Here is a 26,479-nt window from a genome sequence, read left to right on the forward strand (position 1 = left end):
ATGGCTTCTGGTTGGGATATGTATGTACAGTTACTGTGGGGACAACGTCGTTGATGCACTTATTGATGAAGCCAATGACTGAGGTGGTGTATTCCTCAATGCCATTGGATGAATTCTGGAACATATTCCAGTCTGTGCTAGCAAAACAGTCCTGTATTGCAGCATCCGCGTTATCTGACCAGTTCCGTATTGAGCGAGTCACTGGTACCTCCTGCTTTAGTTTTTGCTTGTAAGCAGGAATCAGGAGGATAGAATTGTGGTCAGATTTGCCAAATAGAGGGCGGGGGAGAGCTTTGTATGCATCTGTGTGTGGAGTAAAGGTGGTCTAGGATTTTTAATTCTCCCTTGGTTGCACATGTGACATGCTGGTAAAAATGTGTTAAAACTGATTTAAGTTTGCTTGCATTAAAGTCCCCGGCCACTAGGAGCGCCGCTTCTGGGTGAGCATTTTCTTCTTTGCTTATGGCTTTATAGAGCTGCTTGAGAGCGATCTTAGTGCCAGCTTTGCTTTGTGGTGGTAAATAGACGGCTACGAATAATACAGATGACAACTCTCTTGGTAGATAGTGTGGCCGACAACTTGTAATAAGGTACTCTACCTCAGGCGAGCAATACCTTGAGACTTCTTTAATGTTAAACATAGTTTTTCAAGTCATTGCCTATCGAATATACAGTGTCTATGGGGTCATATTGCACTTCCTAAGGCTTCCACTAGATGTCAACAGTCTTTAGAACCTTGTTTGATGCTTCTACTGTGAAGGAGGGGGGAATGAGAGCCAATTGAGTCAGGGGTCTGGCAGAGTGCCATGAGCTGATCACGCGCGCTAAAGTGAGAGTTAGCTGCGTTCCATCGCATTTCTACAGACAAAGGAGTTCTCCGGTTGAAACATTATTGAAGATTTAAGGAGCAGTTTATCTATAGTTCCATGCATAACAGTTGTATTTGAGACAGATGCCCAGATGTATTTGAGACAGCGGAGCTAAAGACTTCCACTGCCAGCGGGGCTAAAGACTTCCACTGCCAGCGGGGCTAAAGACTTCCACTGCCAGCGGAGCTAAAGACTTCCACTGCCAGCGGAGCTAAAGACTTCCACTGCCAGCGGAGCTAAAGACTTCCACTGCCAGCGGAGCTAAAGACTTCCACTGCCAGCGGAGCTAAAGACTTCCACTGCCAGCAGAGCTAAAGACTTCCACTGCCAGCGGGGCTAAAGACTTCCACTGCCAGCGGGGCTAAAGACTTCCACTGCCAGCGGAGCTAAAGACTTCCACTGCCAGCGGAGCTAAAGACTTCCACTGCCAGCGGAGCTAAAGACTTCCACTGCCAGCGGGGCTAAAGACTTCCACTGCCAGCAGAGCTAAAGACTTCCACTGCCAGCAGAGCTAAAGACTTCCACTGCCAGCGGGGCTAAAGACTTCCACTGCCAGCAGAGCTAAAGACTTCCACTGCCAGCGGGGCTAAAGACTTCCACTGCCAGCAGAGCTAAAGACTTCCACTGCCAGCGGAGCTAAAGACTTCCACTGCCAGCGGAGCTAAAGACTTCCACTGCCAGCGGAGCTAAAGACTTCCACTGCCAGCGGAGCTAAAGACTTCCACTGCCAGCGGAGCTAAAGACTTCCACTGCCAGCGGAGCTAAAGACTTCCACTGCCAGCGGAGCTAAAGACTTCCACTGCCAGCGGAGCTAAAAACTTCCACTGCAAGCGGAGCTAAAGACTTCCACTGCCAGCGGAGCTAAAGACTTCCACTGCCAGCGGAGCTAAAGACTTCCACTGCCAGCGGAGCTAAAGACTTCCACTGCCAGCGGAGCTAAAGACTTCCACTGCCAGCGGAGCTAAAGACTTCCACTGCCAGCGGAGCTAAAGACTTCCACTGCCAGCGGAGCTAAAGACTTCCACTGCCAGCGGAGCATTTTAAAGAATGAAAACCCACAGCTGCCTGTGTATGAGGTGCTGCCATGTAGAACAGGGTTATGTAGCTTCATTGAGACCGAGGACTTAAAGTCCACCAAGACCTTTGGCAAAACTTAACGGTATGGGAGGAATGTTAAGAATTTTAATTAGAAGCAGATTATTTTACATTACTGATAAGCAACCTACCTTGGTTTCTGGGTAGGGGAGGGGAGCGTGGTTTCTGGGTGGGGAGGGGAGCGTGGTTTCTGGGTGGGGAGGGGAGCGTGGTTTCTAGGTGGGGAGGGGAGCGTGGTTTCTGGGTGGGGAGGGGAGCGTGGTTTCTGGGTGGGGAGGGGAGCGTGGTTTCTGGGTGGGGAGGGGAGCGTGGTTTCTGGGTGGGGAGGGGAGCGTGGTTTCTGGGTGGGGAGGGAGGATACGGACTGAGGGGGGAATGGGTTATCTTTGTACCCCCTTCTGAAAAATAAAAAGTTGGTCACAAAACAAAAAAACAAAAATATTATTTTTCAGGTTGAAACAACGCTGCTCTCTGACTGGCTGTCTGGTTGAAACAACGCTGCTCTCTGACTGGCTGTCTGGTTGAAACAATGCTGCTCTGACGCTGTCTGGTTGAAACAACGCTGCTCTCTGACTGGCTGTCTGGTTGAAACAATGCTGCTCTGACTGGCTGTCTGGTTGAAAAAACGCTGCTCTCTGACTGGCTGTCTGGTTGAAACAATACTATATTGCAATCTTCAATCTGCTGGTCCTCTGTGCGCTTTAATTTACGCATTCAAGAAGAAATATGGCGATAAAATAACTATCACAGGCTCTAATGTCAGCTCTGCTCTCTGTGTTCCTCAGCACAGGCTCTAATGTCAGCTCTGATCTCAGTGTTCCTCAGCACAGGCTCTAATGTCAGCTCTGATCTCTGTGTTCCTCAGCACAGGCTCTAATGTCAGCTCTGATCTCTGTGTTCCTCAGCACAGGCTCTAATGTCAGCTCTGATCTCTGTGTTCCTCAGCACAGGCTCTAATGTCAGCTCTGATCTCTGTGTTCCTCAGCACAGGCTCTAATGTCAGCTCTGATCTCTGTGTTCCTCAGCACAGGCTCTAATGTCAGCTCTGCTCTCTGTGTTCCTCAGCACAGGCTCTAATGTCAGCTCTGCTCTCTGTGTTCCTCAGCACAGGCTCTAATGTCAGCTCTGCTCTCTGTGTTCCTCAGCACAGGCTCTAATGTCAGCTCTGATCTCTGTGTTCCTCAGCACAGGCTCTAATGTCAGCTCTGATCTCTGTGTTCCTCAGCACAGGCTCTAATGTCAGCTCTGATCTCTGTGTTCCTCAGCACAGGCTCTAATGTCAGCTCTGATCTCTGTGTTCCTCAGCACAGGCTCTAATGTCAGCTCTGCTCTCTGTGTTCCTCAGCACAGGCTCTAATGTCAGCTCTGATCTCTGTGTTCCTCAGCACAGGCTCTAATGTCAGCTCTGATCTCTGTGTTCCTCAGCACAGGCTCTAATGTCAGCTCTGCTCTCTGTGTTCCTCAGCACAGGCTCTAATGTCAGCTCTGCTCTCTGTGTTCCTCAGCACAGGCTCTAATGTCAGCTCTGCTCTCTGTGTTCCTCAGCACAAGCTCTAATGTCAGCTCTGCTCTCTGTGTTCCTCAGCACAGGCTCTAATGTCAGCTCTGCTCTCTGTGTTCCTCAGCACAGGCTCTAATGTCAGCTCTGATCTCTGTGTTCCTCAGCACAGGCTCTAATGTCAGCTCTGATCTCTGTGTTCCTCAGCACAGGCTCTAATGTCAGCTCTGATCTCTGTGTTCCTCAGCACAGGCTCTAATGTCAGCTCTGATCTCTGTGTTCCTCAGCACAGGCTCTAATGTCAGCTCTGATCTCTGTGTTCCTCAGCACAGGCTCTAATGTCAGCTCTGATCTCTGTGTTCCTCAGCACAGGCTCTAATGTCAGCTCTGCTCTCTGTGTTCCTCAGCACAGGCTCTAATGTCAGCTCTGATCTCTGTGTTCCTCAGCACAGGCTCTAATGTCAGCTCTGATCTCTGTGTTCCTCAGCACAGGCTCTAATGTCAGCTCTGATCTCTGTGTTCCTCAGCACAGGCTCTAACGTCAGCTCTGATCTCTGTGTTCCTCAGCACAGGCTCTAATGTCAGCTCTGCTCTCTGTGTTCCTCAGCACAGGCTCTAATGTCAGCTCTGCTCTCTGTGTTCCTCAGCACAGGCTCTAATGTCAGCTCTGCTCTCTGTGTTCCTCAGCACAGGCTCTAATGTTCTGATCTCTGTGTTCCTCAGCACAGGCTCTAATGTCAGCTCTGATCTCTGTGTTCCTCAGCACAGGCTCTAATGTCAGCTCTGCTCTCTGTGTTCCTCAGCACAGGCTCTAATGTCAGCTCTGCTCTCTGTGTTCCTCAGCACAGGCTCTAATGTCAGCTCTGCTCTCTGTGTTCCTCAGCACAGGCTCTAATGTCAGCTCTGATCTCTGTGTTCCTCAGCACAGGCTCTAATGTCAGCTCTGATCTCTGTGTTCCTCAGCACAGGCTCTAATGTCAGCTCTGATCTCTGTGTTCCTCAGCACATGCTCTAATGTCAGCTCTGATCTCTGTGTTCCTCAGCACAGGCTCTAATGTCAGCTCTGATCTCTGTGTTCCTCAGCACAGGCTCTAATGTCAGCTCTGATCTCTGTGTTCCTCAGCACAGGCTCTAATGTCAGCTCTGATCTCTGTGTTCCTCAGCACAGGCTCTAATGTCAGCTCTGCTCTCTGTGTTCCTCAGCACAGGCTCTAATGTCAGCTCTGATCTCTGTGTTCCTCAGCACAGGCTCTAATGTCAGCTCTGATCTCTGTGTTCCTCAGCACAGGCTCTAATGTCAGCTCTGATCTCTGTGTTCCTCAGCACAGGCTCTAATGTCAGCTCTGATCTCTGTGTTCCTCAGCACAGGCTCTAATGTCAGCTCTGCTCTCTGTGTTCCTCAGCACAGGCTCTAATGTCAGCTCTGCTCTGTGTTCCTCAGCACAGGCTCTAATGTCAGCTCTGCTCTCTGTGTTCCTCAGCACAGGCTCTAATGTCAGCTCTGATCTCTGTGTTCCTCAGCACAGGCTCTAATGTCAGCTCTGATCTCTGTGTTCCTCAGCACAGGCTCTAATGTCAGCTCTGCTCTCTGTGTTCCTCAGCACAGGCTCTAATGTCAGCACTGCTCTCTGTGTTCCTCAGCACAGGCTCTAATGTCAGCTCTGCTCTCTGTGTTCCTCAGCACAGGCTCTAATGTCAGCTCTGATCTCTGTGTTCCTCAGCACAGGCTCTAATGTCAGCTCTGCTCTCTGTGTTCCTCAGCACAGGCTCTAATGTCAGCTCTGCTCTCTGTGTTCCTCAGCACAGGCTCTAATGTCAGCTCTGATCTCTGTGTTCCTCAGCACAGGCTCTAATGTCAGCTCTGATCTCTGTGTTCCTCAGCACAGGCTCTAATGTCAGCTCTGATCTCTGTGTTCCTCAGCACAGGCTCTAATGTCAGCTCTGATCTCTGTGTTCCTCAGCACAGGCTCTAATGTCAGCTCTGATCTCTGTGTTCCTCAGCACAGGCTCTAATGTCAGCTCTGCTCTCTGTGTTCCTCAGCACAGGCTCTAATGTCAGCTCTGATCTCTGTGTTCCTCAGCACAGGCTCTAATGTCAGCTCTGATCTCTGTGTTCCTCAGCACAGGCTCTAATGTCAGCTCTGATCTCTGTGTTCCTCAGCACAGGCTCTAATGTCAGCTCTGCTCTCTGTGTTCCTCAGCACAGGCTCTAATGTCAGCTCTGATCTCTGTGTTCCTCAGCACAGGCTCTAATGTCAGCTTTGCTCTCTGTGTTCCTCAGCACAGGCTCTAATGTCAGCTCTGATCTCTGTGTTCCTCAGCACAGGCTCTAATGTCAGCTCTGATCTCTGTGTTCCTCAGCACAGGCTCTAATGTCAGCTCTGATCTCTGTGTTCCTCAGCACAGGCTCTAATGTCAGCTCTGATCTCTGTGTTCCTCAGCACAGGCTCTAATGTCAGCTCTGCTCTCTGTGTTCCTCAGCACAGGCTCTAATGTCAGCTCTGATCTCTGTGTTCCTCAGCACAGGCTCTAATGTCAGCTCTGATCTCTGTGTTCCTCAGCACAGGCTCTAATGTCAGCTCTGCTCTCTGTGTTCCTCAGCACAGGCTCTAATGTCAGCTCTGCTCTCTGTGTTCCTCAGCACAGGCTCTAATGTCAGCTTTGCTCTCAGTGTTCCTCAGCACAGGCTCTAATGTCAGCTCTGCTCTCTGTGTTCCTCAGCACAGGCTCTAATGTCAGCTCTGCTCTCTGTGTTCCTCAGCACAGGCTCTAATGTTCTGATCTCTGTGTTCCTCAGCACAGGCTCTAATGTCAGCTCTGATCTCTGTGTTCCTCAGCACAGGCTCTAATGTCAGCTCTGCTCTCTGTGTTCCTCAGCACAGGCTCTAATGTCAGCTCTGCTCTCTGTGTTCCTCAGCACAGGCTCTAATGTCAGCTCTGATCTCTGTGTTCCTCAGCACAGGCTCTAATGTCAGCTCTGATCTCTGTGTTCCTCAGCACAGGCTCTAATGTTCTGATCTCTGTGTTCCTCAGCACAGGCTCTAATGTCAGCTCTGATCTCTGTGTTCCTCAGCACAGGCTCTAATGTCAGCTCTGCTCTCTGTGTTCCTCAGCACAGGCTCTAATGTCAGCCCTGCTCTCTGTGTTCCTCAGCACAGGCTCTAATGTCAGCTCTGATCCCCGTGTTCCTCAGCACAGGCTCTAATGTTCTGATCTCTGTGTTCCTCAGCACAGGCTCTAATGTCAGCTCTGATCTCTGTGTTCCTCAGCACAGGCTCTAATGTCAGCTCTGATCTCTGTGTTCCTCAGCACAGGCTCTAATGTCAGCTCTGCTCTCTGTGTTCCTCAGCACAGGCTCTAATGTCAGCTCTGATCTCTGTGTTCCTCAGCACAGGCTCTAATGTCAGCTCTGATCTCTGTGTTCCTCAGCACAGGCTCTAATGTCAGCTCTGATCTCTGTGTTCCTCAGCACAGGCTCTAATGTCAGCTCTGATCTCTGTGTTCCTCAGCACAGGCTCTAATGTCAGCTCTGCTCTCTGTGTTCCTCAGCACAGGCTCTAATGTCAGCTCTGATCTCTGTGTTCCTCAGCTCTGATCTCTGTGTTCCTCAGCACAGGCTCTAATGTCAGCCCTGCTCTCTGTGTTCCTCAGCACAGGCTCTAATGTCAGCTCTGATCTCTGTGTTCCTCAGCACAGGCTCTAATGTCAGCTCTGATCTCTGTGTTCCTCAGCACAGGCTCTAATGTCAGCTCTGATCTCTGTGTTCCTCAGCACAGGCTCTAATGTCAGCTCTGATCTCTGTGTTCCTCAGCACAGGCTCTAATGTCAGCTTTGCTCTCTGTGTTCCTCAGCACAGGCTCTAATGTCAGCTCTGCTCTCTGTGTTCCTCAGCACAGGCTCTAATGTCAGCTCTGCTCTCTGTGTTCCTCAGCACAGGCTCTAATGTCAGCTCTGATCTCTGTGTTCCTCAGCACAGGCTCTAATGTCAGCTCTGCTCTCTGTGTTCCTCAGCACAGGCTCTAATGTCAGCTCTGCTCTCTGTGTTCCTCAGCACAGGCTCTAATGTCAGCTCTGATCTCTGTGTTCCTCAGCACAGGCTCTAATGTTCTGATCTCTGTGTTCCTCAGCACAGGCTCTAATGTCAGCTCTGATCTCTGTGTTCCTCAGCACAGGCTCTAATGTCAGCTCTGATCTCTGTGTACCTCAGCACAGGCTCTAATGTCAGCTCTGCTCTCTGTGTTCCTCAGCACAGGCTCTAATGTCAGCTCTGATCTCTGTGTTCCTCAGCACAGGCTCTAATGTCAGCTCTGATCTCTGTGTTCCTCAGCACAGGCTCTAATGTCAGCTCTGATCTCTGTGTTCCTCAGCACAGGCTCTAATGTCAGCTCTGATCTCTGTGTTCCTCAGCACAGGCTCTAATGTCAGCTCTGATCTCTGTGTTCCTCAGCACAGGCTCTAATGTCAGCTCTGATCTCTGTGTTCCTCAGCACAGGCTCTAATGTCAGCTCTGATCTCTGTGTTCCTCAGCACAGGCTCTAATGTCAGCTCTGATCTCTGTGTTCCTCAGCACAGGCTCTAATGTCAGCTCTGCTCTCTGTGTTCCTCAGCACAGGCTCTAATGTCAGCTCTGATCTCTGTGTTCCTCAGCACAGGCTCTAATGTCAGCTCTGATCTCTGTGTTCCTCAGCACAGGCTCTAATGTCAGCTCTGATCTCTGTGTTCCTCAGCACAGGCTCTAATGTCAGCTCTGCTCTCTGTGTTCCTCAGCACAGGCTCTAATGTCAGCTCTGATCTCTGTGTTCCTCAGCACAGGCTCTAATGTCAGCTCTGCTCTCTGTGTTCCTCAGCACAGGCTCTAATGTCAGCTCTGATCTCTGTGTTCCTCAGCACAGGCTCTAATGTCAGCTCTGATCTCCGTGTTCCTCAGCACAGGCTCTAATGTCAGCTCTGATCTCTGTGTTCCTCAGCACAGGCTCTAATGTCAGCTCTGATCTCTGTGTTCCTCAGCACAGGCTCTAATGTCAGCTCTGCTCTCTGTGTTCCTCAGCACAGGCTCTAATGTCAGCTCTGATCTCTGTGTTCCTCAGCACAGGCTCTAATGTCAGCTCTGATCTCTGTGTTCCTCAGCACAGGCTCTAATGTCAGCTCTGCTCTCTGTGTTCCTCAGCACAGGCTCTAATGTCAGCTCTGATCTCTGTGTTCCTCAGCACAGGCTCTAATGTCAGCTCTGATCTCTGTGTTCCTCAGCACAGGCTCTAATGTCAGCTCTGATCTCTGTGTTCCTCAGCACAGGCTCTAATGTCAGCTCTGCTCTCTGTGTTCCTCAGCACAGGCTCTAATGTCAGCTCTGATCTCTGTGTTCCTCAGCACAGGCTCTAATGTCAGCTCTGCTCTCTGTGTTCCTCAGCACAGGCTCTAATGTCAGCTCTGCTCTCTGTGTTCCTCAGCACAGGCTCTAATGTCAGCTCTGCTCTCTGTGTTCCTCAGCACAGGCTCTAATGTCAGCTCTGATCTCTGTGTTCCTCAGCACAGGCTCTAATGTCAGCTCTGCTCTCTGTGTTCCTCAGCACAGGCTCTAATGTCAGCTCTGCTCTCTGTGTTCCTCAGCACAGGCTCTAATGTCAGCTCTGATCTCTGTGTTCCTCAGCACAGGCTCTAATGTCAGCTCTGCTCTCTGTGTTCCTCAGCACAGGCTCTAATGTCAGCTCTGATCTCTGTGTTCCTCAGCACAGGCTCTAATGTCAGCTCTGATCTCTGTGTTCCTCAGCACAGGCTCTAATGTCAGCTCTGCTCTCTGTGTTCCTCAGCACAGGCTCTAATGTCAGCTCTGATCTCTGTGTTCCTCAGCACAGGCTCTAATGTCAGCTCTGCTCTCTGTGTTCCTCAGCACAGGCTCTAATGTCAGCTCTGCTCTCTGTGTTCCTCAGCACAGGCTCTAATGTCAGCTCTGATCTCTGTGTTCCTCAGCACAGGCTCTAATGTCAGCTCTGCTCTCTGTGTTCCTCAGCACAGGCTCTAATGTCAGCTCTGCTCTCTGTGTTCCTCAGCACAGGCTCTAATGTCAGCTCTGCTCTCTGTGTTCCTCAGCACAGGCTCTAATGTCAGCTCTGCTCTCTGTGTTCCTCAGCACAGGCTCTAATGTCAGCTCTGCTCTCTGTGTTCCTCAGCACAGGCTCTAATGTCAGCGCTGCTCTCTGTGTTCCTCAGCACAGGCTCTAATGTCAGCTCTGATCTCTGTGTTCCTCAGCACAGGCTCTAATGTCAGCTCTGCTCTCTGTGTTCCTCAGCACAGGCTCTAATGTCAGCTCTGATCTCTGTGTTCCTCAGCACAGGCTCTAATGTCAGCTCTGCTCTCTGTGTTCCTCAGCACAGGCTCTAATGTCAGCTCTGCTCTCTGTGTTCCTCAGCACAGGCTCTAATGTCAGCTCTGCTCTGTGTTCCTCAGCACAGGCTCTAATGTCAGCTCTGATCTCTGTGTTCCTCAGCACAGGCTCTAATGTCAGCTCTGCTCTCTGTGTTCCTCAGCACAGGCTCTAATGTCAGCTCTGATCTCTGTGTTCCTCAGCACAGGCTCTAATGTCAGCTCTGATCTCTGTGTTCCTCAGCACAGGCTCTAATGTCAGCTCTGCTCTCTGTGTTCCTCAGCACAGGCTCTAATGTCAGCTCTGATCTCTGTGTTCCTCAGCACAGGCTCTAATGTCAGCTCTGCTCTCTGTGTTCCTCAGCACAGGCTCTAATGTCAGCTCTGCTCTCTGTGTTCCTCAGCACAGGCTCTAATGTCAGCTCTGCTCTCTGTGTTCCTCAGCACAGGCTCTAATGTCAGCTCTGCTCTCTGTGTTCCTCAGCACAGGCTCTAATGTCAGCTCTGCTCTCTGTGTTCCTCAGCACAGGCTCTAATGTCAGCTCTGCTCTCTGTGTTCCTCAGCACAGTGACGGAACAAATAAGAGTTCCAAGGGAATGATCTGAACCCCTGATGAGACTGACCAGGTCAACTGGGGTCATGAACCCCTGACGAGAGACTGACCAGGTCAACTGGGGTCATGAACCCCTGATGACAGACTGACCAGGGCATCTGTCTCAGCCTCCAGTATTTATGCTGCAGTAGTTTGTGTCGGGGGGCTAGGGTCAGGCGGTTAATTCTGGAGTATTTTTCCTGTCTTATCCGGTGTCCTGTATGAATTTAAGTATGCTCCCTCCAATATTCTCCCGCTCTCTCCTCTCAGAGGACCTGAGCCCTAGGACCATGCCTCAGGACTACCTGGCCTGATGACTCCTTGCTGTCCCCAGTCCACCTGGTCGTGCTGCTGCTCCAGTTTCAAGTGTTCTGCCTGCGGCTATGGAACCCTGACCTGTTCACTGGGCGTGCTACCTTGTCCCGGACCTGCTGTTTTCGACTCTCTCTCTACCACACCTGCTGTCTCTAACTCTGAATGATCGGCTATGAAAAGCCAACTGACATTTACTCCTGAGGTACTGACCTGTTGCACCCTCTACAACCACTGTGATGATTATTATTTGACCCTGCTGGTCATCTATGAACATTTGAACATCTTGAACACTAATACCGTGGCTGAGTACATTTACATAAACACTAATACCGTGGCTGAGTACATTTACATAAACACTAATACCGTGGCTGAGTACATTTACATGAACACTGATACCGTGGCTGAGTACATTTACATAAACACTGATACAGTGGCTGAGTATATTTACATAAACACTGATACCGTGGCTGAGTATATTTACATAAACACTGATACCGTGGCTGAGTACATTTACATGAAAACTAAAACTGTGTTCAACACTAAAACACTAAATAAATTCATTAGGCCCCAATATATGGACTGGGCAGGAGCGCAGCCATGGATGGACCTTGGAGGACATAGGCTCACCCACTTGGTTGCCAGGCCCAGCCAATCAGAATTAGTTTTTCCCCACAAAAAGGGGTTTATGACAGACAGAAATACTCCTCAGTTTCATCAGCTGTACGGGTGCCTGGTCTCAGACGATCCCGCAGGTGAAGAAGCCGCATGTGGAGGTCCTGAGCTGGCATGGTGATACGTGGTCTGCGGTTTTGAGGCCGGTTGGACATACTGCCAAATCCTCTAAAACGACATTGCAGGTGGCTTATGGTAGAGAAATTAACATTACATTCTCTGGCAACAGCTCAGGTGGACATTCCTACAGTCAGTATGCCAATTGCACGCTCCCTCAAAACTTGAGACAGTGGCATTGTGTTGTGTGACAAAACTGCACATTTTAGAGTGGCCTTTTATTGTCCCCCAGCAGGTGGATGGATTATCTTGGCAAAGGAGAAACGCTCACTAACGGGGAAGTAAACAAATTTGTGCACAAAATTTGAAAGAAATGCGCTTTTTGTTCGTATGGAACATTTCTGGGATCTTTTATTTCAGCTGATGAAAACAACACTTTACATGTTGAATTTATATTTTTGTTCAGTTTACTATTGAAATACCACCTAGTGTGTGAGCCAAGAAACATGAGCACAAAGTATCTTTTCAGGTCAACTCAACCAACTTCTACGTGTCCTTTCGATAGAAAAAAAGAAGAGAAAAAAACGCTTCCCAAATGCTCTGTGAGAGAAATTACAAGATTATGTTATAATACTTTAATTGCATCAAATGGTTGTTTTATGAAACAGAATAGTTATTTTAACTCTATTATGTCTGTGTTAACTGAAAGTGGGCTTCGGAAGATTTAACACTGACAGGAGATGTACAATGTCTTTTGGGTGATTCCACATTCCATAGCATGAGTTAATGTTTCTGTTCTATATGGTACCAGGGAGAGATGACTAAAAGGCCAGACCTTGGTCTCTACACAAAGAGTACTGTTTTTACAGCAGATAATGTCTACTGTGAATTATAAGTATCTTTCATACAAATCTTAACCTTGTGACCCATTCCATACATCTGTTGTTTGTCATGTAGGGGGGTGTATCTTGGCTATAAAAGACCTTTGTACTTTTGTCTCGGGGCTCTCAACGAATCATCTGAGGGTGATTCGTAGACCAGCCGTCACTAACGTAGAGCACTCAATCGATTCACTTTGTGTGTGTTGTATTGACCTGCTCCCTTATTAATAAGTGAATAAAGATTTAGTTTAAGTATAACGCTGACTTGTGTGATAAGTTTGTCTCTCCTCACTTGAAAGTAAAGAAATGAACCACCACACCACCCGCCAACGTGACTGGTGAAAGACATTCTTACCCACCAATGCCAAAACCTACTCGCATTTAGCAGGTGTTAATTTCCCTCCCTGTTCACAATAATCGTATTAGTGTCCATGTCAACGGTACATTCTAGTGTCAAAGTGAAAGCCCATCAATAGCAAAACATTGAGTCGTAAAACTGTCGGCTTCCGCCCCTACACACTACTAAGCTACCCCCCCCCCCCCCCCCCCCATCTAGTCCATCTGTTAGACTATATATATTAAACGGTTAGGCCTACTTTGTTAGTCAGTCACATTAACATCCTCTCACCAGTTAGTCGTTGAGGTGTGACGGCCATTTTCCCTGCTGGTCCCCTGGAGCGCTGGCTGGCTGTTCTAGAACCCTAGGGTAGGTTTGGGCAATCTCCAGCTTTCCATACCTCTACAATACTAGGGTATACTGTATTACCGGCAGTGCACACAAGGGGCGCCATTTCAATCCAAACAAATATTTGATGCACAAAACAAATTTAGGCATCAGGGATCTTTATCCAGGAGGGGATTGATTCTCTGCTGTAACCAAAAAGATTGATCTTGACATCTAGCCAGTTAGCAAACCAAAAGCATAGCTGGATCCCTGAGCTGGAGATTACTTATAGTTGGGGTGTAGCATGCACCCCTGCAAACTTTAGGGTGTCCCACACAAAAAGAGAAAGAAAAAAAAGAGGCATTTAAAATCATGAAGTGGGCATTTCAAAATACCCTGCTATACACGGTATACTGGCCAAGCTCACACTAAGACACTGCTGGCTGTTCTAGAACTCTGTGACAAAGCCACTGAACTCCTGCCAAGACAACTGGAGCCAACTTCAGTCCAGAACGCTACGCTTGGTCGGTGGCTTAAACACCATTCAGCAGCCGAACCCACCTGACCATAAGCTTCTCAGGAATTCTGCTGGTGTGGATCACGTCCCTAACCTTAGGGAGTGAAGGAAGGTGCTATGAGCTGCTGTGGTGTGTTGGGACTGAGCCCACTGTGCAGCACTAAGCACGGTGAGCTCTGCATGCTGAGGTGTGTTGGGACTGAGCCCACTGTGCAGCACTAAGCACTGAGAGCTCTGCATGCTGTGGTGTGTTGGGACTGAGCCCACTGTGCAGCACTAAGCACTGAGAGCTCTGCATGCTGTGGTGTGTTGGGACTGAGCCCACTGTGCAGCACTAAGCACTGAGAGCTCTGCATGCTGTGGTGTGTTGGGACTGAGCCCACTGTGCAGCACTAAGCACTGAGAGCTCTGCATACTGAGGTGTGTTGGGACTGAGCCCACTGTGCAGCACTAAGCACTGAGAGCTCTGCATGCTGAGGTGTGTTGGGACTGAGCCCACTGTGCAGCACTAAGCACTGAGAGCTCTGCATGCTGAGGTGTGTTGGGACTGAGCCCACTGAGAGCTCTGCATGCTGAGGTGTGTTGGGACTGAGCCCACTGTGCAGCACTAAGCACTGAGAGCTCTGCATGCTGTGGTGTGTTGGGACTGAGCCCACTGTGCAGCACTAAGCAATGAGAGCTCTGCATGCTGTGGTGTGTTGGGACTGAGCCCACTGTGCAGCACTAAGCACTGAGAGCTCTGCATGCTGAGGTGTGTTGGGACTGAGCCCACTGTGCAGCACTAAGCACTGTGCACTCTGCATGCTGTGGTGAGCTGCTGAACTTTACACCTGTTTGGGTCAATACAGAATGTTACACAAAGTAGAAGAGGTTCACAGCAACCAGACTACAGGAGCTGCCTGCTGTCATACCCCCTGGAACTCACGGTCTGGTGAAGACCTTGCTGGTTAATCATTAACCTGCAGCTTGAGCTAACAAACAAGTTAGTGGGATTTTTTAGAACCATTCTATATGATTCTCTATGGCCAGATGGACTTAGTTTCAAAATCGCCCTTGGTACTATGATGGCGCATCTCCCAATTAAACGAACCTACCACACAGTTCCGCCAGGAAGTATTCACAACCCTTTACTTTTGAGACATTTTGTTTTGTTACAGCCTGAATTTTAAATTGAGATTGTGTCACTTGTTATGGCAAACCTAAATAAATTCAGGAGCAGGGCCTCCACCTGTCAAACGGGTAACAACGTCTAATTCACCAGCCATGTTGGCGCGTGGTAACACTTCGGGCTCTACAGTGTTGCATTTAACACAAATAGTCAAGTATGGGCACAAGTGAGAGTTGTGATTTTAATAGCTAAATAAATGCTGTAGTAGCTGTTTTCAAAGTATTTCTGCTCATTTGTTTCATATCTGGTAACGCATAAACCGAATCCTCACGTTATAGCTATCCCACCTCGCATAGCAACACTGCCTTTCTTGTTCACAAGCTAGGTTGCTTTACAATGTTTGAGTTAGCTCCCACTGCAAGCAAGAGACATTGGCCTTTAATGTACAGTGATGACTCCAGTGGCCCTGTTACCAAGGTAACCTTAAAGGGGCAGCTAAAAATTCTGATTTGTTAAAATACTAAAGGTCAGAGAATATTAAAATGAGCAATATACCACATTACTTCTTACTGGTAATACATTTCTTGTTTTAGAAACATTAATAAGCACGCACATCTTTTTTATTGTTGCTTATTTGTGTAATTAGGGCAACAACAACAACAACAAAATCGTAGTGGACGGTATGACCAGCGCATTGGGAAAGTATTCAGACCCTTTGACTTTTTACACATTTTGTTACATTACAGCCTTATTCTAAAATGGATTTCCTCATCAATCTACACACAATACCCCATAATGACATCACAATACCCCATAATGACATCACAATACCCCATAATGACATCACAATACCCCATAATGACATCACAACAAGACCCCATAATGACATCACAGCAATACCCCATAATGACATCAAAAAGCAAAAACAGCCTTAGTAAAATCAATTCTAGGCAAGTCAGTTAAGAACAAATTCTTATTTACAAGATTCTCTGGTCTGATGAAACCAAGATTGAACTCTTTGGCCTGAATGCCAAGCGTCACATCTGGAGGAAACCTGGCACCATCCCTACGGTGAAGCATGGTGGTGGCAGCATCATGCTGTGGGGATGTTTTTCAGTGGCAGGGACTGGGAGACTAGTCAGGATTGAGAGAAAGATGAACGGAGCATTGTACAGAGAGATCCTTGATGAAAACCTGCTCCAGAGTACCCAGGACCTCAGACTGGGGCGAAGCTTCACCTTCCAACAGGACAACAACCCTAAGCACACAGCCAAGACAACACAGGAGTGGCTTCGGTACAAGTCTCTGAATGTCCTTGAGAGGCCCGGCCAGAGCCCGGTCTTGAACCTGATCTAACATCTCTGGAGAGACGTGGAAATAGCTGTGCAGCAACGCTCCCCATCCAACCTGACAGAGCTTGAGAGGATCTGCAGAGAAGAATGGGAGAAACTCCCCAAATACAGGTGTGCCAAGTTATCTTCATACCCAAGAAGACTCGAGGATGTAAGAGCTGCCCAAGGTGCTTCAACAAAGTACTGAGTAAAAGCACTGAATACTTATGTAAATGTGATTTCAGTTTAGTTTTAATACATTTGCAATCAAATTTAAAATAAGCTGTGTAGATTGCTGAGAAAAATTCTTAATCAATTTTAGAATAAGGCTGTAATGTAACAAAATGGGGTCTGAATACATCAGGAATGCACTGTACCTGCCACTGTGTCTGGTATACAAAACACCACAAACAAAATGGGGTCTGAATACATCAGGAATGCACTGTACCTGCCACTGTGTCTGGTATACAAAACACCACAAACAAAATGGGGTCTGAATACATCAGGAATGCACTGTACCTGCCACTGTGTCTGGTATACAAAACACCACAAACAAAATGGGGTCTGAATACATCAGGAATGCACTGTACCTGCCACTGTGTCTGGTATACAAAACACCACAAACAAAATGGGGTCTGAATACATCAGGAATGCACTGTACCTGCCACTGTGTCTGGTATACAAAACACCACAAACAAAATGGGGTCTGAATACATCAGGAATGCACTGTACCTGCCACTGTGTCTGGTATACAAAACACCACAAACAAAATGGGGTCTGAATACATCAGGAATGCACTGTACCTGCCACTGTGTCTGGTATACAAAACACCACAAACAAAATGGGGTCTGAATACATCAGGAATGCACTGTACCTGCCACTGTGTCTGGTATACAAAACACCACAAACAAAATGGGGTCTGAATACATCAGGAATGCACTGTACCTGCCACTGTGTCTGGTATACAAAACACCACAAACAAAATGGGGTCTGAATACATCAGGAATGCACTGTACCTGCCACTGTGTCTGGTATACAAAACACCACAAACAAAATGGGGTCTGAATACATCAGGAATGCACTGTACCTGCCACTGTGTCTGGTATACAAAACACCACAAACAAAATGGGGTCTGAATACATCAGGAATGCACTGTACCTGCCACTGTGTCTGGTATACAAAACACCACAAACAAAATGGGGTCTGAATACATCAGGAATGCACTGTACCTGCCACTGTGTCTGGTATACAAAACACCACAAACAAAATGGGGTCTGAATACATCAGGAATGCACTGTACCTGCCACTGTGTCTGGTATACAAAACACCACAAACAAAATGGGGTCTGAATACATCAGGAATGCACTGTACCTGCCACTGTGTCTGGTATACAAAACACCACAAACAAAATGGGGTCTGAATACATCAGGAATGCACTGTACCTGCCACTGTGTCTGGTATACAAAACACCACAAACAAAATGGGGTCTGAATACATCAGGAATGCACTGTACCTGCCACTGTGTCTGGTATACAAAACACCACAAACAAAATGGGGTCTGAATACATCAGGAATGCACTGTACCTGCCACTGTGTCTGGTATACAAAACACCACAAACAAAATGGGGTCTGAATACATCAGGAATGCACTGTACCTGCCACTGTGTCTGGTATACAAAACACCACAAACAAAATGGGGTCTGAATACATCAGGAATGCACTGTACCTGCCACTGTGTCTGGTATACAAAACACCACAAACAAAATGGGGTCTGAATACATCAGGAATGCACTGTACCTGCCACTGTGTCTGGTATACAAAACACCACAAACAAAATGGGGTCTGAATACATCAGGAATGCACTGTACCTGCCACTGTGTCTGGTATACAAAACACCACAAACAAAATGGGGTCTGAATACATCAGGAATGCACTGTACCTGCCACTGTGTCTGGTATACAAAACACCACAAACAAAATGGGGTCTGAATACATCAGGAATGCACTGTACCTGCCACTGTGTCTGGTATACAAAACACCACAAACAAAATGGGGTCTGAATACATCAGGAATGCACTGTACCTGCCACTGTGTCTGGTATACAAAACACCACAAACAAAATGGGGTCTGAATACATCAGGAATGCACTGTACCTGCCACTGTGTCTGGTATACAAAACACCACAAACAAAATGGGGTCTGAATACATCAGGAATGCACTGTACCTGCCACTGTGTCTGGTATACAAAACACCACAAACAAAATGGGGTCTGAATACATCAGGAATGCACTGTACCTGCCACTGTGTCTGGTATACAAAACACCACAAACAAAATGGGGTCTGAATACATCAGGAATGCACTGTACCTGCCACTGTGTCTGGTATACAAAACACCACAAACAAAATGGGGTCTGAATACATCAGGAATGCACTGTACCTGCCACTGTGTCTGGTATACAAAACACCACAAAGACCAGAGAGGTTGTCCAACATCTCACAAGGAAGGGCACCTATTGGTACTCAGGGATTTCACCATGAGGCCAATGGTGACTTTCAAACAGTTACAGAGTTTAATGGCTGTGATAGGAGAAAACTGAGGATGGATCAACAACATTGTAGTTACTCCACAATACTAACCTACATGACACAGTGAAAAGAAGACAAATATTCAGAAACATCCATCCTGTTTGAAATAAGGCACTAAAGTAAAACAACTTTATCCTGAATACAAAGCGTTATGTTTGGGGCAGAACATCACCGAGTACCACTTCATATTTTCAAGCATAGTGGTGGCTGCATCATGTTATGTTTGTCTTCGGCAAGGACCAAGGAGTTTTTTAGCATAAAAATAAACATTATAGAGCTAAGAACAAGCAAAATCCTGGTTCTGCTTTTCAACAAACACTGAGAGACAAATTCACCTTTCAGTAGGACGATAACCTAAAACACAAGGCCAAATATACACTGGAGCTGCTTGCCAAGACGACATTGAATGTTCCCGAGTGGCTGAGGTACAGTTCATTTAAATCTACAGCAAGACTTGAAAATGTCTGTCTAGCAATGATCAACAACCAACTTGACAAGATTGAAGAAGTGGAAATACTGTACAAGCCAGGTGTGCAAAGCTTTTAGAGACTTACCCAGAAAGACTCACAGATGTAGTCGCTGCCAAAAGTGATTCTAACATGTATTGACTCCGGGGTGTGAATACTTACGTAAATAAGACCTGCATTTCATTTTCTAAAAATGTATAAGAACATACTTTCACTTTGTCATTATGGGGTGTTGTGTGTAGATGGGTGAGAAATAATATATTTCATCAGTGTTAAATCAGACTAACAAAATGTGGAATAAGTTAAAGGGTATGAATACTTTCTGAAGGCATTGTAGGTAGTAGCCACCGAATGTCATTTTTGGGGAGTTTGGACATTAACAAGTGAATGTGAACGAGAGACATTGTGCAATTGAACAAGGTTTTGAAACATGCTTCTCTGATGGAAGAAGAGCACTGTCTCTGGAGCAGCTAGGGCCTGCTCTGCTCAGAGAAGAGAAAGATATCTATACAGCTAACACGTTACAGTAAAGCAGCACTGTCTCTGGAGCAGCTAGGGCCTGCTCTGCTCAGAGAAGAGAAAGATATCTATACAGCTAACACGTTACAGTAAAGCAGCACTGTCTCTGGAGCAGCTAGGGCCTGCTCTGCTCAGAGGAGAGGAAGATATCTATACAGCTAACACGTTACAGTAAAGCAGCACTGTCTCTGGAGCAGCTAGGGCCTGCTCTGCTCAGAGGAGAGGAAGATATCTATACAGCTAACACGTTACAGTAAAGCAGCACTGTCTCTGGAGCAGCTAGGGCCTGCTCTGCTCAGAGGAGAGGAAGATATCTATACAGCTAACACGTTACAGTAAAGCTGCACTGTCTCTGGAGCAGCTAGGGCCTGCTCTGCTCAGAGGAGAGGAAGATATCTATACAGCTAACACGTTACAGTAAAGCAGCACTGTCTCTGGAGCAGCTAGGGCCTGCTCTGCTCAGAGGAGAGGAAGATATCTATACAGCTAACACGTTACAGTAAAGCAGGACTGTCTCTGGAGCAGCTAGGGCCTGCTCTGCTCAGAGGAGAGGAAGATATCTATACAGCTAACACGTTACAGTAAAGCAGGACTGTCTCTGGAGCAGCTAGGGCCTGCTCTGCTCAGAGAAGAGAAAGATATCTATACAGCTAACACGTTACAGTAAAGCAGCACTGTCTCTGGAGCAGCTAGGGCCTGCTCTGCTCAGAGAAGAGAAAGATATCTATACAGCTAACACGTTACAGTAAAGCAGCACTGTCTCTGGAGCAGCTAGGGCATGCTCTGCTCAGAAAAGAGAAAGATATCTATACAGCTAACACGTTACAGTAAAGCAGCACTGTCTCTGGAGCAGCTAGGGCCTGCTCTGCTCTGAGAAGAGAAAGATATCTATACAGCTAACACGTTACAGTAAAGCAGCACTGTCTCTGGAGCAGCTAGGGCCTGCTCTGCTCAGAGGAGAGGAAGATATCTATACAGCTAACACGTTACAGTAAAGCAGCACTGTCTCTGGAGCAGCTAGGGCCTGCTCTGCTCAGAGGAGAGGAAGATATCTATACAGTTAACACGTGTGAGAGGCCAAACCTCCACTAGTGTCTTTCTGCTGTGTGAGAGGTCAAACCTCCACTAGTCTTTCTGCTGTGTGAGAGGTCAAACCTCCACTAGTGTCTTTCTGCTGTGTGAGAGGTCAAACCTCCACTAGTCTTTCTGCTGTGTGAGAGGTCAAACCTCCACTAGTGTCTTTCTGCTGTGTGAGAGGTCAAACCTCCACTAGTGTCTTTCTGCTGTGTGATAGATCAAACCTCCACTAGTCTTTCTGCTGTGTGAGAGATCAAACCTCCACTAGTGTCTTTCTGCTGTGTGAGAGATCAAACCTCCACTAGTGTCTTTCTGCTGTGTGAGAGGTCAAACCTCCACTAGTCTTTCTGCTGTGTGAGCGGTCAAACCTCCACTAGTGTCTTTCTGCTGTGTGAGAGGTCAAACCTCCACTAGTGTCTTTCTGCTGTGTGAGAGGTCAAACCTCCACTAGTCTTTCTGCTGTGTGAGAGATCAAACCTCCACTAGTCTTTCTGCTGTGTGAGAGGTCAAACCTCCACTAGTGTCTTTCTGCTGTGTGAGAGGTCAAACCTCCACTAGTCTTTCTGCTGTATGAGAGGTCAAACCTCCACTAGTCTTTCTGCTGTGTGAGAAGTCAAACCTCCACTAGTGTCTTTCTGCTGTGTGAGAAGTCAAACCTCCACTAGTGTCTTTCTGCTGTGTGAGAGGTCAAACCTCCACTAGTGTCTTTCTGCTGTGTGAGAGGTCAAACCTCCACTAGTGTCTTTCTGCTGTGTGAGAGGTCAAACCTCCACTAGTGTCTTTGCTCCAGGAGACCTGTACTTGGTCTGTCGCTGCTGAAGGGGACATCACCAAAGACAAATCTATAAACCGCAATGCCTTACCAGTCGGTACTGCTCGGTACGGGCCATACATACAATGTGTGAAAATAAATGTTTATATCCAACTTCTCCAGAGTTTACCGAATTCTAACCATATCTCCCTAAAGGTAATCTGCCATCTGGGATCACGCAGTAATCTCGCAAGGCAACTACTACGGCGTATGGGAACTAGGTAGTGAGCTTAGAAAAAAATTGATTTAAACATGTATTTTTACCATAGTTCACACATTGTATGGCCCGTACCGACTGGTAAGGCATTCCGGTTTATAGATTTGTCTTTGGTGACAGGAAGTTTCTCAGAAATGGGTCAAACAGAGGGCTGTTAAATATGTTTCTGGAGTACGGGATGTTACCTTCAGCAGCGACAGACCAAGTACAGGTCTCCTGGGGCATAGAGACTAGTCTACACATGACCTACTGAATATACTCTTTCAGACAATCCATCAACCCTGTTAAGACAAGCACACGTCCTTCCACAACAGGAAACACTTGTCAAAGTTATCATGAACATAAAACAGTAAAGAGTGTACCGTATTAATGTCCTCTGATATTTCACAACTCATACTTGGAAGAGGGCCTTTCTTGCATGGTATTAAATGTTTAAATTAGAGCAGACTGTCTCCTGAATTACCTTTGTGATGAGCAGTGGTTCTCGGTGCTCTCTGCCTCCTTTGAGTGTGAATCCCCATGGAGCACCCCCGGACAGCAGGACATCTACCAGCCGCCACGCCTCCCGGCTCCTGTGATCCATGTCTTCAGGTCTCTCCATCAGCCAGTGGTTGTGATCGCCATCAGAATATCGGGGCTCACTCCTACTATTCAAGGTGTCCATGGAGCTTAGAAAAACATCTCACTTGATAAAAGACAGAGGTCAGTTTTCAATAACAGAATAAAATATATTTTTCTTGATAACTGAAAAAAAAAATGAAAAAAAAGTACTACACCACTATGCCTTCTGATCACACTCCAGACTGTAACGCCCAATGTCCACCAGATACATCTGCGTTTTGTTTTGCCAGATGTCTAGTCCACATTTTTGTACTTGATGCACCTGCGTCGCTTTGCAACTTGTTGGAGTATGTGTGTGTACTTCCGTTTGTACCACCGCTCTGTAAAGCAAAGCAGGAGTGGGAAATATTTTACTCATGCGGTACGCAGAATGCACCGAAACCTAGTGCGGCATCCCCAGCGTCGCGTTTCGGACTGCTCCATTGACAATGAATGACTTCCGCCGGAACGCAAACAGTTTGATGAATCTGGTGGACATGAGGCGTAATGCTCTTAGTTGAGACTTAAAACATGTTGTCAGCATACAGGGTTGAACTAACGTTAGCTAAATAACCTATCCAAATAGAGTAGGACCCCTGCTTTGTGAGTCACTGTAATAAGTTATCACACGAACAGGCAAAGTTGTATCTAGTTAGTTATCTCAAATACGTTCAATGTAATATTTAACTAGCCAGCTAAAATCATATTGTTCACAAACAACAAACTCGGAAAGTCTCACGCACGTCAAGCTAGTTAATGTTTGCTAGGCTAGCTCCAAACTAGCAGTCGATTAGCTATTTTTCCAAATACATGGAAATACCTGGGACTTGCTGGAAACCGGTATATAAATTCAAGAAAGCATTACACTTAACTTAAATAAATTAAACATTCAGGCATGAACTGTTTGCTAGAGTAATTAATCGCAGAGGTTTAAACTCGATAGTGTTAAATTGTGTTTCCAACGTTAGCTACCTGGGAATTCAATTTGTTGAAAATGACCGATCTTGCCTGGTTTACTTTGTCGACGAGCACAGCTTTCAAAGTTATGTATTCTTCATAATATTCGTCACTTGTCTTGTGCCAATTAACGAAATACGTGGAATGATCTAGTTAACAAATCGTTTTCAAGCGACCCACCTTTTACAAGAGACTAGCTAGCGTGCTAGTTTATTAACCTGTGGATTGAGTCGCCTGCCAATGCAATGGATTACACAGCAACCTGGGATCTGGACAGTTGCAGCCTGGTGTCATAGACTAGACATAACATCGTAAACGTAAATCCAGGGCACTCAATGAGTATGATATGTTGAAGGTATACTTCAGGATTTTGGCAATGAGGCCTTTATCTACTTCGCCAGAGAAAGATGAACTTATGGATACCATTTTAAGTCTCTGTCCAGTATGAAGGAAGTTAGAGATAGTATTGGCTCACAAAACTAACTAGCATTAGCACATTGGCTGGAAGTCTATGGGTATCTGTTAGCATGCTAGCACATATAATATAAATTGTAATTCGCAACATATCATATGAAATGTATGATGGACAACCACAAATTAATCCATACAATACGAAACGTAACATATAGTAAGTCATTGGTTACAAATTTACTTTTACTAAGTTACGTCTAACCGTGAGTCTAGGTTGATCTTCCAAATTGCCAACGAGCCTCTGACATATACTACAACAGCACCACCTGGTGTTGTACACATGTAACTTTACCTGGAATAGGATGACAGTAGTTTATGCACATAAAGTTGACGTGCTATTGAGTAGATACTATAGACTTTAGTCTATAGAGCTTGCCAGCCTGAAGTAGGCGGGGCAAACCCGTTTTGGTGAGTTCTGGTATATCATCAAAATCAATCACATCACGTGTTTGGACTCATTTAGACTTTACAGTGAAATGCTACTAGCCCTTTCCCAACATTGGAGACTTAAAAAGTAAGGAAATTGTAACACAATAGATAATAATGAGGGTATATACAAGGAGTAGCTGTACAGAGCCAATGTGCTGGGGTACCACGTAGTAATATGTACGTGTAGGTAGAGGTAATAGTCACTAGGCAATCAGGATAGATAATCAACAGAGTAGCAGCAGCATATGTGTGTGTGTGTTGGAGGGTCAGTGTAAGTATATGTGAGTGTGTAGGTAGAGTCGAGTGAGTGTGCATAGAGCAGTGGCGACCCATCATTCAGGGCGACACGTAATTTGAGCCCCACCTGTTTAGCATGTTAATTTGGCATTAATATGTGCATCAAAGCGGGGAACGAGAGACTTAAAAACAGCTTCTATCTCAAGGCCATCAGACTGTTAAACAGCCACCACTAACATTGAGTGGCTGCTGCCAACATACTGACTCATCTCTAGCCACTTTAATAATGAAAAATAAATGTATCACTAGCCACTTTAAACAATGCCACTTTATATAATGTTTACATACCCTACATTACTCATCTCATATGTATATACTGTACTCTATACCATCTACTGCATCTTGCCTATGCCGTTCGGCCATCGCTCATTCATATCTTTTTATGTACATATTCTTATTCATTCCTTTACACTCGTGTGAATAAGTTAGTTGTAAAATCATTAGGTTAGATATTATTGCATGGTCGGAACTATAAGCACAAGCATTTCGCTACACTCGCATTAACATCTGCTAACCATGTGTATGTGACAAATAAGATTTGATTTGTGTCACATATCAGTTTGCAAACAATGTAAAAAAAAATATATACAAACATGGTCTCTTTGCTTTCTTGAGTAAGCCAGCTCCAAAATGCAGGTGTTTCAGCCTAGCTCAGTGCTTTCTGTGGTGGTGGGGCAGCCAGCGGAAAATACAGAGCGTAGGGGTTGGTAATGTTCCCTAGTTGCGCCATGATTGGCTCAATGTTCTGTCACTCATGAGGACACTACTTCGCCGCAAAATCTATGGGGAGATTTAGATTTACATTAGAAGTGCCCATCCAAGAAGGCCCAAGGTCATTGGCCACATATAAAATGTAATCACGTTATATCTACAGTAGCTTTGATTGGACTGATCATGTCAACATCATACATTAGTCATCATCATGAATCACATCGACAATCTACTGGCAAATCCTTGTCATATGAAGAGAAATTATAGATAAAACGTATCGGTGCTCATTGGCCATTGGACATAAATATTACACAACAAGTTGGAAATCTCAAATTCAACAATTTGTGGTTTGGAAGGATTCAGTGGCTAACTGCAAGCATTGCAAAGCAATCACTAGCCTGCTATCAAATCAAACTTTATTTGTCACATGCGCCGAATACAACAAGTGTTGGTCTTTATTCGTGAAATGCTAACTTACAAGCCCTTAACCAACAGTGCAGTTCAAGAAGAGTTAAGAAAATATACAGAGGGTACTGGTACCGAGTCAGTGTGTGGGGGTACAGGTTAGTCAAGGTCATTTGTGCATGTAGGTAGGAGTGAAGTGACTATACATAGATAATAAACAGCGAGTAGCAGCAGTGTACAAAACAAATGGAGGGGGGGGGGGGTGTCTGTGTAAATAGTCCGGAGGCCATTTGATTAATTGTTCAGCAGACTTATGGCTTGGGGATAGAAGCTGTTAAGGAGCCTTTTTGTCCTAGACTTGGCTCTCCGGTACCGCTTGCCGTGCGGTATCAGAGAAAACAGTCTATGACCAGGGTGACTGGAGTCTCTGACAATTTTTGGGGCTTTCCTCTGACACGCCTATTATATAGGTCCTGGATGGCAGGAAGCTTGGCCCCAGTGATGTACTGGGCCGTACGCACTACCTTCTGTAGTGCCTTACGATCAGATGCCGAGCAGTTGCCATACCAGGCAGTGATGCAACCGGTCAGGATCCTCTCGATGGTGCAGCTGTAGAATTTTTGAGGATCTGGGGACCCATGCCAAATCTTTTCAGTCTTCTGAGGGGAAAAGGTGTTGTGGTGCCCTCTTCACAACTGTCTTGGTGTGTTTGGACCATGATAGTTTGTTGGTGATGTGGACACCAAGGAACTTGAAACTCTCGACCCGCTCCACTACAGCCCCGTCGATGTTAATGGGGGCCTGTTCGGCCTGCCTTTTCCTGTAGTCCACGATCAGCTCCTTTGTCTTTCTCACACTGAGGGAGAGGTTATTGTCCTGGCACCACACGACCAGGTCTCTGATCAGGCCTACCACTATTCGGTGGAGTGGGTGTGTTGTCCAAGTCTGGGTTTAAGGGTCTCTTTTCCAAGC

General features: G+C 46.5%; 1 protein-coding gene across 1 annotated transcript in view; it reads right to left on the minus strand.

Annotated features, from left to right (window-relative positions):
- The window catches only part of LOC139540645 (protein Shroom2-like), a 94,364-nt gene extending 70,886 nt beyond the window's left edge, over positions 1 to 23,478 (minus strand). Inside the window, exons 1-2 of the mRNA XM_071344455.1 lie at positions 23,375 to 23,478; positions 22,101 to 22,322 (exon numbers count right to left, since the gene is read on the minus strand). Coding sequence (XP_071200556.1) covers positions 22,101 to 22,301 — 201 coding nt within the window. The 5' untranslated portion in view covers positions 22,302 to 22,322; positions 23,375 to 23,478. The remainder of the gene's footprint in view (positions 1 to 22,100; positions 22,323 to 23,374) is intronic.
- Positions 23,479 to 26,479: the final 3,001 nt, after the last annotated feature.

This window comes from Salvelinus alpinus, chromosome 16 (assembly GCF_045679555.1).
Source record: "Salvelinus alpinus chromosome 16, SLU_Salpinus.1, whole genome shotgun sequence".
NCBI lineage: Eukaryota > Metazoa > Chordata > Actinopteri > Salmoniformes > Salmonidae > Salvelinus > Salvelinus alpinus.